The sequence below is a fragment of the Sciurus vulgaris genome, assembly GCF_902686455.1.
Source record: "Sciurus vulgaris genome assembly, chromosome: 16".
In the NCBI taxonomy this organism is placed as follows: domain Eukaryota; kingdom Metazoa; phylum Chordata; class Mammalia; order Rodentia; family Sciuridae; genus Sciurus; species Sciurus vulgaris.
The window spans coordinates 21,155,312-21,170,572 of NC_136477.1; the positions used below are offsets into that span (position 1 = coordinate 21,155,312).

General features: G+C 41.9%; 1 protein-coding gene across 4 annotated transcripts in view; it reads right to left on the reverse strand.

The window, feature by feature from the left end:
• Positions 1 to 15,261, reverse strand: part of LARS2 (leucyl-tRNA synthetase 2, mitochondrial) — a 146,494-nt gene that overhangs the window by 74,440 nt on the left and 56,793 nt on the right. For all 4 annotated transcript variants that reach the window (XM_079115451.1, XM_079115450.1, XM_079115453.1 and 1 more), the window contains exon 6: positions 10,059 to 10,148. In XM_079115451.1, the coding sequence (XP_078971577.1) occupies positions 10,059 to 10,148 (90 nt within the window). The remainder of the gene's footprint in view (positions 1 to 10,058; positions 10,149 to 15,261) is intronic.

A 15,261-nucleotide genomic window follows, 5' to 3' on the forward strand; every position in this document is an offset into this window, starting at 1 on the left:
GTGGATGACTAGGGATGGGTCCTTAATTCTCACAACCACTTTCTGAGCTAAGTATATTCTTACCCTCATATTGCAGATAAGGATTTTGAAGATTAGAGAAGTTAATTTATCTAAGTTTCCACTGTCAGTGAGTGACACAGAGAGGGTCAGAACTCAGGTCTCTAGAAACTAAACTATTTTAGCAACTATTTATAAAAAAGTTTACTTAAATTGAGGTGTAACATACATAAAAGGAATAAATCTTAAGTGTACCAGTGACGAATTTTTGCACAGGTCAACATTCATATAACCCTCAGGATACAGAACATTTTCAATAACCCAGGAAACTCTTATGCTTTCTATCAATCAACATCTGCTCCCCACAAGGTAACTACTCTGGAACTTTGGCTCCAGGGGTTCATTTGGCCAATAGAACATGCAATCCTAACTTTTGCGAAGATTCCCTCACAGAGTTCTAGTTAGTTTCTATCTCTATTTAAAATAAATACCTGTCATCTACATTTACTGCTTTATGACATTCAGGTGCCACCTGGTCCAAGAAGGCAGTAAGTACTGAGGGTTGGGCATTAAAATACCCTGACTTGATAAAAGTTGTTTTAATTTTTTTTTTAATGGTATACTATGTGCTTGGCATGCACAAAGCCTTGGGTTCAATCCTCAGTACCATCCTTCCACAATTTTTTTTTTTTTTTAAATAATTCTGCAGGGCATGGTGGTGCACACCTGTAACCCCGGTAACTCTGGCAGGAGGACTGCAAGTGAGGCCAGCCTCAACAACTTAGCAAGACTGTATCTCACAATAAAAACTAAAAAGGCTGAGAATGTAGCTCAGTGGTTTCAGTGGTAGAGTGCCCAGGGGTTCAATTTCTGGTACTGCAAAGGGGGGAAATAAAGTAATTGCAATAAGGGAAGGTGCTAACTCCTGTCCATCGGCCCCTCCAGGCCCTCTTTCCATCCTGTTCTTTGGCCTGTGTCAGTTAACTCAGACACTCGCCTCTGTCTGGGTTTGACCCATGAAAGGTGCCCTGGCTTTCTTCCTGGTGGGGCTGTGCGCTGGCAGTGGCCCCTGCCCTCTTGGGCAGGCCTCGCCTGCTGCTACCACTCCTGCTCTGCCAGGTTCCTGTAACTGCTCCCTGAGGCTGTCCCTGAGCCTGGCAGTGGGAGGTACAGGTTTCCTTCTGTTGCCACTGCCAGTTGTTTTCCAGCCTTTCTGAATCTCCCTGAAGTTGGTACAAATAGTCCCTTTATTACATTTTCTTCAGTGACTCCTCTTGGGTGCACCCTCTATTTCCTGCTGGGAACTGGCTGATTCAGAGACATATCTAACCCATAATTACAGGAAATTTAGGGAGTCTAACCTATCTCTGGGTTGTGATTTACAAGGCATGGTTTACAAGTGAAGTACATCCACTGAAAAATTTAAACCTGTGAAGTCTAGAGCTGGGGTAGGAAAGACATGCACTGAAGAATTTATTTCCTCCAAAATAGCCCCCCCGAATTCATAAATAAGTATAGAGACAAAACATAGGACAAACGTACGTTAGATCTAAAAACTTTAGGTTAATAAACCAAAGATGATTTCCTTATCTTTATCACTGCCTGTATTAGGGGGTTGGGGAAAAAAGGTTCCACTTAGGTAAAACGAAAGGCCCAAGGCTGGGAACGTAGCTCGCCAAGAGAGTGCTTGCCTAGCATGCAGTGAGGCCCTGAGTTCATCACCAGCACTGCAAAAAGAAAAAAAGAAAAGCGGAGGGAAGGGCAAATATTATTTAGTAACTTAGTTCATCCAAGGGCTAAACTTTCACTCAAACACACAAAAATACCAAACCCACCCACAGCTAAAATTGTATAATATATAAAAGGAGGGGGAGCACTATTTACCTCCACCTCTGCCTCCTGCTCCCTGCAAACCTCAGAGGATACAGGAGAAGCCCATGCTCGGTACTGCAGATTTGCAAAAACAAATAGGACTTTATTTTCTCATCGACATTTCCCACACGGCCTGGCATCTCTCAGGCTGTAAGTAACTAAAAGCAATGAGGAATATGTGCTCCTAAGAGATTTACACGTTATAATAAACCCTGGGTGTGGAATGAAAGACAAATAAAAGCATGACACAAAAGCAAGGTTTTTTCCCCAATAAAAGACTCCAGGGAGGAGGCAAAACACCATAGGAAACAGTCTCAAATGAAAGGTGCGGCAGCTGCAGGAAGCCACAGACTGCAGTCCGCCTCACCCGCCTCACCCCGGGGCTGCAGAGTCAGCTTGAGACTCACAGTAGAGCTGGTCAAAATCCAGGCCCCAGGTCCAGGAAGCCCAGTGGGTACAGGCTGTGCAGCCCAGGAGCCACTTCCCAAATCCCTGCCCCCAGGTCTCCTATACAACTGTCTCCGCCCTACAGCTGCCCTTGAAGCCAGGTCTTCCCCTATGCCTGGAGTTTCAGTTTTGAATATTTACTGTGATGGACACCCTGATTTTTAAGCAAGCACAGTCTTGGTGAATAGGATATAATTTGTACACAACTTTACTAACGATATGTGTCCCTGGTTGACATCTATGTTGTCTGTCACCCAGTGAAGGCAATTCTATATTCATTGGTTGATAACTAGCCTTATTTGTAAAATACTGTTTATATTGGCAATTTTAAATCAAACTTCATCAAGACTGAAATCATTACAACACTTGAAAACATGCTGAAAAAATAAGAAAACAAAACAAAACAAAAAAGAAACCACACTGAACTCGGAGGAGGTTTACCCACTGCTTCCCTCAAAACAGTTACCTGGCAACATCAGAATGAGTCATTCCAAGGAAGAGAATTTCCCAGTTAATCAAGGACTAAATGCTAGATTAATATGTTAGCAGAAGCTTTTAGAAAGCCTTTCAGAATTGCACACCATTACAAACATGAAGAAGCCACGTTCACAGGAGTCAAACTTGCAGAGATGCTCCATTATCCCATTAAAAACTTAAAACTTCTTTTGTGGTCTTCGGGAAGGAACTGAGAGTCGTGCACATGCTAGACAAGGGCTCAACCACTGAGCTACACCCCCAGCCCTTTTTCTTTTATTTTGAGACGAGTCTTGCTAAATTGCCAGGTTGGCCTTGAACTTGCAATCTTCCTTCCTCAGCTTTCTGAGTTGCTGGGATTACATGCATGCACAAGCTCCATCTCATTTTTGTTTCTTCCCTCTATACTCTGCTGTTGGGGGCTCCTTGGGCTCCCTTGGGGACGATCTGGGCAGTATCATCCTTATTTCACTGTATAGTAACTGTGGTGCCTGGCCCCCACCAGATCTCCTGTTCCAAACCTTCACCGTCTCTCCTCTCTTGCTGAGGACCCTGCCTGCCCTGGCCTCCTTGGGCCTAAGCCTTCACACAAGGTGCCAGTGCCTTCCAGCACGCATGCACATCAGCATGCTTTGGTCCCTGGAAATGAACACACCACTCCCAGGCTGTTGACTACTCACCATTACTCTCCTTGCTTCCTTCTCCTCACACTCTGCTTTTTTCCTACCTGAGATCTTTTCTGAGTCTATTGTTAAGTAGTTTCAGGTTCCAGAAGTCTGGTAAAGTATATATTTTCAGGTATTGGTTTTCTCAAGATCTATTTGCTTCCTCTTGACAAAAGCATGCTTAACTAAGTAACATCATGTTGATCTCATTCAAGGACCTTGCTCTCAAAATCCATCCTGCTCCATTCCATCCAGAATGGGCCTGAATTTGGACTGAGTTCGGAAGGGGCCCCAAGGTCATCATTCACTTGTTACTGTCTCCACTCCCTGAGCCACAGGTGTACAGTGGAAGAGGCACGTGTTTGCACAGGGATCTTTCAGTGCACTTCCTGAAGCTGGAGCCATGCTGCAAACCTAGCTTAGGCAGGTGAATTAGTACTAGTGCCAGTTGCCACTGAGAACACGGAGATGACCAAACACAAACTCCCATCAGGGGACTCTCCACAGTCCCCCAGGATGTTCAAGCATAACCTGCAAGCATCCTTCTTTGTCTAACTATATCCACAGAATAAAATCTTTTTTTTTTTTTTTTTTTTAAACTAGAGGTGCAATTAATGTTGTGTCGAGTAAGGTCTTTACGTTCATATTTATTACTGAAAATATTTTTGTTTTGTGAGAACAAGAGGAGATTCTTTATGCAGTGGAACTGAACATTCTGTGGACAGTGCTTATTTGGAACAAAACACTTACCAGCTCCCATTACATTAGTAATGCTCTGATCCAATCCTTACCCTAAATGCCCATGTACACAGCTATGGTAGAACTAGATTTAAGGGCTGAAGCTATCTTTTATTAAAAAATAAAAAGTTACGACAATGTTGTTACAGGAAAAGTACTAATATTTGAGTTACTTTTGGTTAAATATACTTTACAAAGTATATTAGATATATTCCTTCCTAAATCAATTAGCTTTATAAAATTAATTTCTAAAGTTTATATTTAGGAATAAACCATGGAGAGAGAATGCCGATAAGAATGTTTTATGCTTTTATAATTTTTTGTAGTTGTCAATGGACATTTATTTATTTATTTATTTTTATGTGGTATTGAGAATCGAACCCAGTGCCCCACACATGCTAGGCAAGCGCTCTACCACTGAGCCACAACCCCAGCCCAATGTTTTATGTTTTAAAGACAGCTTGAAGATGGTTATCCAAACAAAGGAGATCTACCTCATAGAAAAATCTTGGATCAGGACTAACTTGCTCCAAAGGTACATTTTTTGCATTCTATTTATTATTTTTTCCTTAAGGTCATAATACTTTAATGGTGACTTTAAAAAAGCAGCACTCCAAAAACAATTTAAATCAGCAACTGAGAACAAAACATTATATCGTTTAAAAATGAAAAATAAAATAAAATAATCTAAATTATTCTTTCCTAATACCTGTCATGGACAGGCTTCCTCAGAATTAGCCAGAAAACCTTAGGTTGGTTGGTTGGTTTCCCACTTTTCCAATTTAAACACCATAAGGACTCTACACCGAAACTCCATAGTTATGCTCAGGTGGGGCATTTACTGAGCATCTAGTCTGTTCCAGGCACCATTCTGGGTTCTTCATGAGCATTCACTTGTTTAGTCCTCATAACAACTCTATGAAATAGGGAGAAAGTGCTTGTGGTAAGCAGAATAACAACCTCCCAAAGATGTCCACGTCCTAATTCTTGGAACCTATAAACACATCACCTACATGGCAAGGGTCTCTGCAGATGTGATAAAGCAAAGGCTCTTGAATGGGGAGACTGTCCTGCAATACCCAGGTGAGTCCAATGCAATCGTTATGTTCCCCAGGGCACCCCTACTGGGGGCAGGGGAAGGAGTGTCACACTGATTTGGAAAACAACTGAGAAGAGAGATGACCTAGAGTCAATCAGAAGGCTGCGCATGCACAAGAGGATCCTCCCTATTACCTCTTACATCTCCTAAGACGCTGAATATGGCTGGCTTTGGATCTAACCCAACAGTGATGAGGTTGTTTCCTACCTGGGTTTGATGGCTATAGAATTGAGATAGCATGTACAAACTCTGAGTAAAGAGACAGAGAAAAGCAAATGTCCTAAAAAAAGAAATTACAATAAACATGCAACAAATTCAAAATTTGACTTACTCATATAACAGACACAAAAATAAAGTGTCTTATACAGGAATATTAAACAGCACACATAGGGCTCCCTGTGAGAAATGTTTATGCTATTATATTAACATGTCACATCATTTCACATCCCATGCATATAAAACAATAAACAGTACCCAGACAACTAAGGATAGGAAACTGGATAATCTTATTGACGTCATATACAACTGCTCACACACTTCATAGAATTGTTCAGTCCTTCCTGTCCTGACAGATTTACCTGTAAGGTGCCCTCTTGCTTTGCTTTTTCATGCCTTAAAACTTTGGTTTGTATTTACGCTTCTTGCTCTCCTGTGGATGCATACTCATTATATTACCCTGCCCCGCCGCCTGGACCCATGGGTGATTCCAGTGTGGAAACCCCATTTGGATATAATTGCTGTCCACCTGGAACCCTTAAGGGAGGATCTTCTGAGAATGTATCTGTTGGCTGCTAGATCATCACCAAATCAGCCGAGTGGCAAGAGAATCCATGATTGTCCCACTAATGCTCCTCCTAGTCTTTTGTTTCTGAATAATGAATAACGCTGCTTTAAAAAATCACCCCAAACTTAGAAATAGGCAAAAGGGATTGCTGGGTGTATTTTCAGTGTAAACTGGAATTGTCTGGCAGGCCCATACCCCCTGGGGATTATCTGATTTTCCAGGGATATGTACCTTTGTTTGACATCTTATTGACTAAGGTTTAAGCTATTTAACAACTCTGCAAGGGAAGAAGTTAACCCATGCAAAACTGATAGCAATGCAAATGATTTTTGTCTGAGGATATACAAATAATTCTTATTCCATGGCAGCACAGATGTTTTTCTGAATCACGGAAAGGGCAGCCCCAAAGATGAGGGTCATTGTCTTGTATAGGACAACTAGGCAAGTTTTGATTCTACTAGCAAATCATTTTAGTATTCCTGTGACTCTATAAATCTACCTTCCTTGAAATCTCATTTGAACCAGTCTTAACATAACTATCTATCATTAGTTAATGAGTTGAATAAAATCTTTGATACCTGATTATTTTTATACTTGTATGGGAGTCACCTTCTTAACTTTTTGAAAATTATATTTTAACAATGCAAAAAGGTCTGTTGCCATCAGGAACTTTGAACAGGTGCGCATTTATTCCTCATCTGTCACCACTGGCAACTTCTTACCTCCGAGGGCCTCTGGGCAAAAGAATGGCTTCAGTCTTTTAAGAAATTATTTTATTTGTTTTGTGGTACTGAGGAGTGAACCCAGGGCATTCTACCACTGAGCCACATCTCCAGCCCTTTTTATTTTTTAATTTTTGAAACAGGGTCTTGCTAAGTTGCCCAGGCTGGCCTCAACTCTTGCCTCAGCCTCCTAAGTCACTGAGATTACAGGAATGTGTCACCATGCTGGGTATATTTGAAGAAATTAAATTGACCAGGAAAGTTTACAGTGGTTGAACGTTAGTATGACTCAGTTCTACAAAGTTCCCACTCTCAATTTATCCCCTATGTTCATGAAGACACAACACTTAAACTTCTGGGGCTCTGAGGCCCTTTCATTAGATCAAAATGATTTTCATTATAATGAGATGTCATTTGTCTTTTTCATTTTGTTCACATTTGCACTGATGGTGCAAAAGCAGTGGTGGTTTCTGTCAGTTCTCAGCAGAAGCCAAGGCAGTGGCACCAAACTGTGCTAGTGGTCGAAGTATTCATCTCTTTTCACCCATGGTATAAGGGGCAGGGGAGCCAGTTTAACTTTAGAAAGTCCTTTGAGAAGAAGTGACATTTACTGAGCTATTAAATCTATACCCTGGGGTATATATCTTTTTAATATTTTGTGTGATGAATGGGAGCTTTGATTGCCTAGCAAAAAAAGTACTTGTGCAATTATTTGAGCTACAGCTGAATTGGCTACATTTTTCATTAAACTTTTTTTTTTTTTTTTTTTTTTTTTTTGGTGCTGGGGATTGAACTCAGGGCCTTGCGCTTGCCAGGCAAGCACTCTACCAACTGAGCTATGTCCCCAGCCCAAACTATTTGCTTTTTATGTGAAAGGATGACTGGCAATAAACTATGGTAATGCAGACTGAAGCATGGGATAAACATTTTCTCAGAAATAAAGTGGAAACCAACTGATGGCATCTGTTTTTAATGATAGTGAGCTTCAGAGTAAAAAAGAATTTTGGAAAATTTAAATCTGCCCACCATAAGCAGGTAACTTCCCCAAACTTCATGACTCTTTAGATGCTCTGATACAAGGAAATGTGTCAATGTTTAGCAGACCTGCATAACTCAGTGAAGCAATATTTTCCAAATGACCAGGACATGATGTTACAAAATGAAGCATGGAAAAATCCACTGAAGTTCAAGACAGACTGAGGCACTGTGAGGTAACAAAAAGCTCACTAATGTCATTTCAGATTCAACATTTGTGACTAACCCTTCAGAAACCAACACTTTACTGAGTTTGGTGGGGCAGTAAAGAAACTGTGAATATCTGAACTGGTTATTAAAATATTCCTCACTTTCAGCATGTGCTATTTATTAGTTCTTCTGATGTTTATTATTATATCTCTAAATGATGCAATTATACTTCAGTTTTGGTATATTACTTGGTACCACATCTGCTGACTCTCGGCTATGAAGTAAGAGAGCACAGTCAGACAGCACTTCTTTTACCTCCCTGCCCTCATAGTTTTTACTATCTCAAATCTTTAGCTTCAACAGTTTCCTTTCTGATTTTAATAAAACAGATAAGGCTCAAATCCTTCACCTATGACTCCTTGTTATACTCATTTCTACTTCTCTCCCCCTATTTCACCTCGTTTCCTGTTATTTTTTAAAGGGCTCTGCAAAGCTTTATTTATTTATTTTTATATTTTAATTTTTTATTTGCTCTTTTTAGATATACATGACAGTAGAGTGTATTTTGACATATCATACATACCTGGAGTATACCTTCCCATTCCTGTGGTTGTACATGATATAGAGTTATATTGGTTGTGTATTCATATATGAACATAGAAAAGTTATGTCCAATTCATTCTACTGTCTTTCCTATTTTCATCCCCTCTCTTTTCCTTTAGATTTTTGTTATCATTTTTATACTGTCAAGGTTTAGAACATTTTTGTTTTATTTTGAAATTCTGCATCTGACCCCATGATGATTCCAAAAATTTAAAATCTAGGACAACCTGCTATCAGGTCTCCCTCCTCTGGTGAGAACACTGCTTCTTTTATTCTCATTTAAATAAATTCTATTCCTTTCACTCTCAAAAAATTAAATTTAAAATCTTAGCACATAATAGTCATATAATATTACTGACTGTAAAACAAGCAATGCAGTAGAACCCACAGAAAAGAAAAAGTGATTTTGTGTCATCAAATCCCCCCTGATCAAAGGAGGATGCATCAAGCATAAAGGCACAGTGGATTTCCTGTTACTTCTCAACCTTCTAGACCAGTGCTATTGATGGGTTGGTCTGTGAAGATGGGAAAAGTTCTACATCTGTACTGCCCAATACCACCAACCAGCAATGAGGGCATTGAGCACTTGGAATTTGGCTAGTGTGGCTGAAAATGGCTTTTTAACATTATTTTAGTTACTTTAAATTTAAATTTAACAACCACATGAAGTTAGTGGCTATATCACATGACAGGGTAGTCCTAGGCCTCTATGATACTCTTGTCTTGTTTCCAAGTTTTATCTACTGTTATTGAGCTCCCTGCCATAACATTTCCTGGGGGACCACTACATGTAGGCACTGGGATTTCTGTTTGGGGATGATGCTGGGGATTGAACCTAGGGCCTCATGCATGCTAAGCATGTGCTCTACCCACTAAGCTATACCCCCAGCCTGGTAGTTGTTCAGTAAAGAGTGCCTCTAGGCCTAGGGATATAGCTCAGTGCTAGAGCATTTGCTTATCATGCATGAGGCCCTGGGTTCTATCCTCTGTACTGCAAATAAAATAAAATAAAATAAAATAAAAAAAGGTATATCTCTAATTTTCTCAGGAATCCTAAAGGAAGATGCTATTATTCCCATTGAGCACATGGGAAACCATGTTTCCTGGAGATTCTGTTACCCAGCTGTGTGAACAATACAGATGTGTGAACAGCTGAGAGAGGAAGCAAAGCTAGGATTTAAGAAGCCTGTGTTCCTCCTGTGCTCTTTGATCTCATTACAGGTACCAGACACTGTGTCGTGTGCTAGGAATTTAAGGGTGAAACACACCCAGACCCAGTGTTGGAAGCACTAAACTAAGCCAGGCGGAAGTTACTTTCTGGGTCTGCTGCAGGTGATCCCATGAACTTGAAGTAGTATCCACTTTCACTGCTACTATGCAAACAGGGTTTATTTCTTTCTCATATAAAAGAGAGAAGAAAGGAGAAAGAGAAGAATTATGAAATTTTCCAAATGCAGCTAACTTTAACTTACCTCCTTTTGATAGGCCAGTCCAGCTTCAAAGAGTTTAATAAAGAGGTATTGAGTCCACTTGTAGTAATCTGGCAAACACGTAGTTATTTCCTGACAAGGGAGAAAAAAACATCATGTAAAGGCCTATATAAGCATTCCCCTGCAATGTATGCATCACTCTTGCTCTTCAGTTTTTTTAAATATATTTTTAGTTGTAGATGGATACAATACCTTTATTTTATTTATTTTTATGTGTGCTGGGGATCGAACCCAGTGCCTCACATGTGCTAGGCAAGTGTGCTATAGTATTTCCACTAATTCATAAAGTACTAGAAGTAGTTATTTGTTAATGGAGGAGAGATGCTATGGATATGCCTCTCTGCTTTCCTAAGACATGTTCAGTGGTGACAAACTCAACTTTGAGTCTTTTTAAAAATGTTTATTTTATTTTATTTTATTTATTTTTATGTGGTACTGAGGATCAAACCCGGTGCCTCACATGTGCTAGGCAAATGCTCTACCACTGAGCCACAACCCCAGCCCCAACTTTGAGTCTTTTGTTCATCCCCTACCCACCCCACCCAGGCAATTAACAGGTGAATTACATTGAAGGAAAAGATATTATATTTTTGTCAGCATAAACATACGCTGGGGGCCGTGGATGTAACTCATTTGGAAAGCAAGCACAAAATTCAAGAAGAATATTTGCCCACTTTGACACAGTCCTTATTTCAAAATAAATTTTGTGTTTCTACATGTACCTGGGGCCCAGTGGCTCCTGTAGATTCATTATTTTCCATTTATTACATTATATGAATCAGGCTGTTATCTAATTAGGAAGGCCAGGGATATGGTCAGGGATAGACACTGCTCAGAGACACATTTTCTGAGTCATATAGCTCTTCTGGAACTTTCCCTGATATGCTCATTAAAACAAAACAAAAAGTTATTTCTAGACTTCTAACAATTTTTTTTTGAAGACATTCTTCTGAATTAAATTGCTTTAAAGCTCTTATTTTAGCCAACTGGCTAGAAATTGAAACCTTCTTCATGTTTTCACTGGGAACTACTTATTCAAAATCCGGATTCACAGACAAGAATCTACTGGGGGTTTTAGTGCCCAGAGATGATCACAGTCCTCCTCAGGGAATATCTGGCAACAACTGGAAACATTTTCTTTGTCACAACTGTGTGCATGTGTGTGCACATGTGAATACACACACATGTGCTACTGGCATGTAGTGGGTAGAAACCAGAGATGCTACAAAACAAATCTGTAATGCACAAGACAATTCCCAGAACAAAAAAATTATCCAGCTGCAAATGTTAATAGTGCCACAGCTGAGAAATCTTGATCTAAGGGTTTAAACTATTTCCATTTGATTCTGAAACCACAGGCAGATTAAAAGAGAATTAACTAGGCAACTCTCTGGTGGGCATCCCATAAAAAGTGATCAAAGGATAAAGTGTCATTGGGCAAAGAGGAAACATGGAGTCAGTTAACTTAATACGCCTCCCCATTAGATGTGGTCCTATTTCTTCGAGCATGACTTGTAACGCACAGAGAAATGCTGCAAGCTGCCACCACCAGCCCCTCCACCACAAAGCCACACACCAAGCAGAGACAGACAGTCAGGGCTGAGATGCAGATGGATACAATTCTGAAGCTCTATTATGCATGCATAATGCTGTTCACTGAGAATGAGCGACTGATTTTACCATCTAGATTTTAAATCATTTAACATGCCTCCAAGTAGTGGTCTGACTTGGAAAATTTCACATAATAGATTCATGTAATAAATTTTCTATTTTCAAGTAAGAGAGACATATGGTTTCTCTTGATACAACAGTTTATCCCTCCCATGAAACAGTTGTTGAACTGTTTAAAGATCATCCATTTAACCAAAGGGGGTGGGGGGGGGGTGGGGAGAGAGAGAGAGAGAGAGAAAGAGAGAGAGAGAGAGAGAGAGAGAGAGAGAGAGAGAGAGAGAGAGAGAGAGAGAGAGAGAGAGAGAGAGAGATCATCCATAAAAATCTGGCACCATACACAAATGTTCAGACCCAACCCTGCCTGCACCCCCCTGGGACAGGGGTCTGGGGCAGGGGCTCCCTATTGCCCAGCTCTGTCCACAAGCTGTGAGACAGCACCAACTTGCTAAGACTTCTTGGTGAGGCCACCAGAAAAGACAAGTGTTGTTCCCTGTATTCCAAAACCTCTCTCCATTCCTGAACTTTCCTTTTTTCCTGCTTTCAAATAAGCCCACATCTATGTGAACGTACCATTGTTTTTAATACGAAAAGTCAGGTAATTCAAACATATAGCTCTAAAAGGAACCGTGATTCAGCCACACTCCACATAGATTTCTATCAAGGTGTCAACTTTTATATCCTTCTGAGCTCTAGAAAGTGCAATCTAGCTGCCAAGAGACTCAATTTACGTATCTGGGATCTCAACTAGAATGATTCCTCCACACGGCAATTTTACATCCTACAATATCTGGTTTTAGCATTAAAAATATTTTGCACATTTATAGGCAAACACAAAGCCCAGCGCAGAAGGTGAGCTCTCTCCAAACACGAGAGGCTCTATGCATGCTCTTTTGACAGACACCTGGCTGCCCACACTTCAGTGGCCCCAATATTTAGGTCATCTATCAGGGACTGAAGAGAACGAAGGAAAAAGGAAACCCTGACACAATGTGTTTATCAAGCCAGTCATTTGGTGGCCCTGCACACTGGAAAATAAGCACAGTCGGAAAGCTGAGCAGCCACCATGCATCACTGTTCTCATGATTTGATAACTAAGCCAGCCTGACCAGCAGTTTCTGTGGCACAGTAATGAAGTCCAAGAAGGCCACAGAGCCTACTTCATCCCTGAGGAAAACAACACTTGCTCTGTGAGAAGGAATCCCTCCCGGCCACTGTCCGAGTACCCAGCTGAGGCTTCTTGGGAGCTACTCCCTGCTCCTGGAAGAATCTGGAAGAGCATGGTGATGGGGAAAGACAGCCACTCTGGAGTCACGCGACTTGGGTTCAAGTCCTCGCATTACCAATACCTTTGTGGCCATGCCATGTTTCCCTATCTAGAAAACAGGGGGGTAAGGCCCCGCCTCGAGGGCTGCTGTGAGCACAGAATGCAATGAAGGATGAGAAGCACAGGCTGGGCACGTGGGAGGGACCAAGAGGTGCCACCTCCCTGACATGAGTCAGAATGTGTTATGACAGGGTGGGCTGCTGTACCCATGAGGTTCCCGGCCAGGCAAGAGGGAGAAAAACAGCTTACTATCCCTTACCAGACACTGGCTTCCTCACTAAAAAGAGATGGTGTTTATGAGCAAAGACCAAAACACATGACCCAGGCTGCTCCCAGGCAGCTCTGCTGGTGACCCACCGCAGGGGGCTGTGAGGGCACCTCTGCCCCTACCCTCTTCTGCTCTGGCAGGATTTAGTTGAGTCCATGCTCCTTGGTCCAGTTGCATCTTCAACAGTGACTGGTCCCACATCACAGAACGGCCAAAACCACTCACAGCCATTGTGCATTACAATGGCATTGCCACCTCACAATATTTAGGTCATCTATCAGGGATTTAAGAGAACAAACGAAAACCTGAAGCAACATGTTTATCAAGCCAGTTATTTGGTGGCCCTGTATTTTGGAAAATAACACAGAAAGCTGAGCAGTCACCATGCATCACTGTTTCCAGTGACAAGACATCACCTCCCCCTCTCCTCACTGTGAGCCTCCTGCCATCAAAACAACGAATCTTGGAAACAGGAGAAAGGTACTCAAGACTTTTCTTAAAAAGCGATCTTTTGTAACGTGCACTTTTGTCATTTGTTCTTTATTGCAACAGATCAAAAGGAAATGTGTGTCGATGAGCTTGCCTTTTATCCCTTCCCAGGTCCTTCAGTTCTGAAGAGGAGGGATTCTGAAAGCACTGTCCAGCTCAACAGGAGCTAAGGGCACCATTCAGTCCCTATGGCATTTCCACCAGGGTCCCAGTCCTCTGTGCTAAAGGTCTCTCGATGAGCCTGCCCTTGATTCACATCCCCCCACCCTAACTCAGATTCTCCTAGGTCCTACTCTGTTTTCAGAAGACAGATATTATAAGAAAAAGAACCCCTTGAAGCCCACCTTCATTTTCATGGCAACGGATACACAAATTTTACTAGGCAACCACCTGCACACAGTACTCAAACTAGCTGTTTAAAAGGCTGGAACTTCGACAACTCATTTCTTTTCCTGGAAGAGAAGCCTGGCCTGGGCTTCCAGAGAAGAGGAAGTAGGAAGATGGTTAGTTCCTGATGCAGATTCTCCTAAATGATCCTTAGGCAGGACGGGGACATAGTGAGTGAGAGCAGACAGCTCACACAGCCCTGGCTTCCAATCTGAATTAGCCCTTCCTGTGCTTTCTGTCTTGGGCTTTCTCTTGTTCTGAAGAAAGTTAGCTGTCATGAACTGCCCTATGGAGATGCTACATGGCAAAGAACTAAGAGAGGCCTCTAGCCAACCGGCCAGCAAGGAGCCAGCTCTCAGTCAGCAGCCGAAAACCATGTGACAACCTTGGAGGCAGATCCTACCCAAGTCAAGCCTTCCCATAAGCTCTGGGCCTCAGCCTTGACAGCAGCCCTGTGAGCAGCCTGTGCTGGAGGCCCCAGCTAGGCCACACTGCATTCATAGTCTGCAGAGACTGGGACATAATACATGCTTTTGGTTTTATACTACTAAATTTAAGTTACAACTTATCATGAATCAATATATTGATACATTAGTAAGAGGGGCCAATAACTGGACCAAATCTTGGGAAGGATATGAGGGTACATGGAGCAGAATCAGTCTGCTGCCCAGAGTACAAAAAAATGACAGGAGACAGAGTGCTCCAGGTCCCTGGCCAACGGAGCTGGGTCTTAAATGCCAAGATCCTTTCCTCATTTAGGACCTAACACAGGTGGTTTGGCTCTGTCATTTAAGCCCCAAATCTTGTTCACCTTCTCAAACAGGCTGTCAGCTCATGGGGCAGGTGAAAGGCAACAGAAGGAAGGAGAGCAGGGTGGCAGGCTGAAGAGCTGGGCCTGCACACGGGCTCTGCCAGGGACTCACTGGCTACTCCAGACAATCACTTCTCTCTCTGGGCTTCCCTTCCCTCATTCCAAAATTGAGATACTATAACTGCTATAAAGATCAAGAGATCTGAAGAGGGCTGGTCCGCCTTTCCAACCCTGT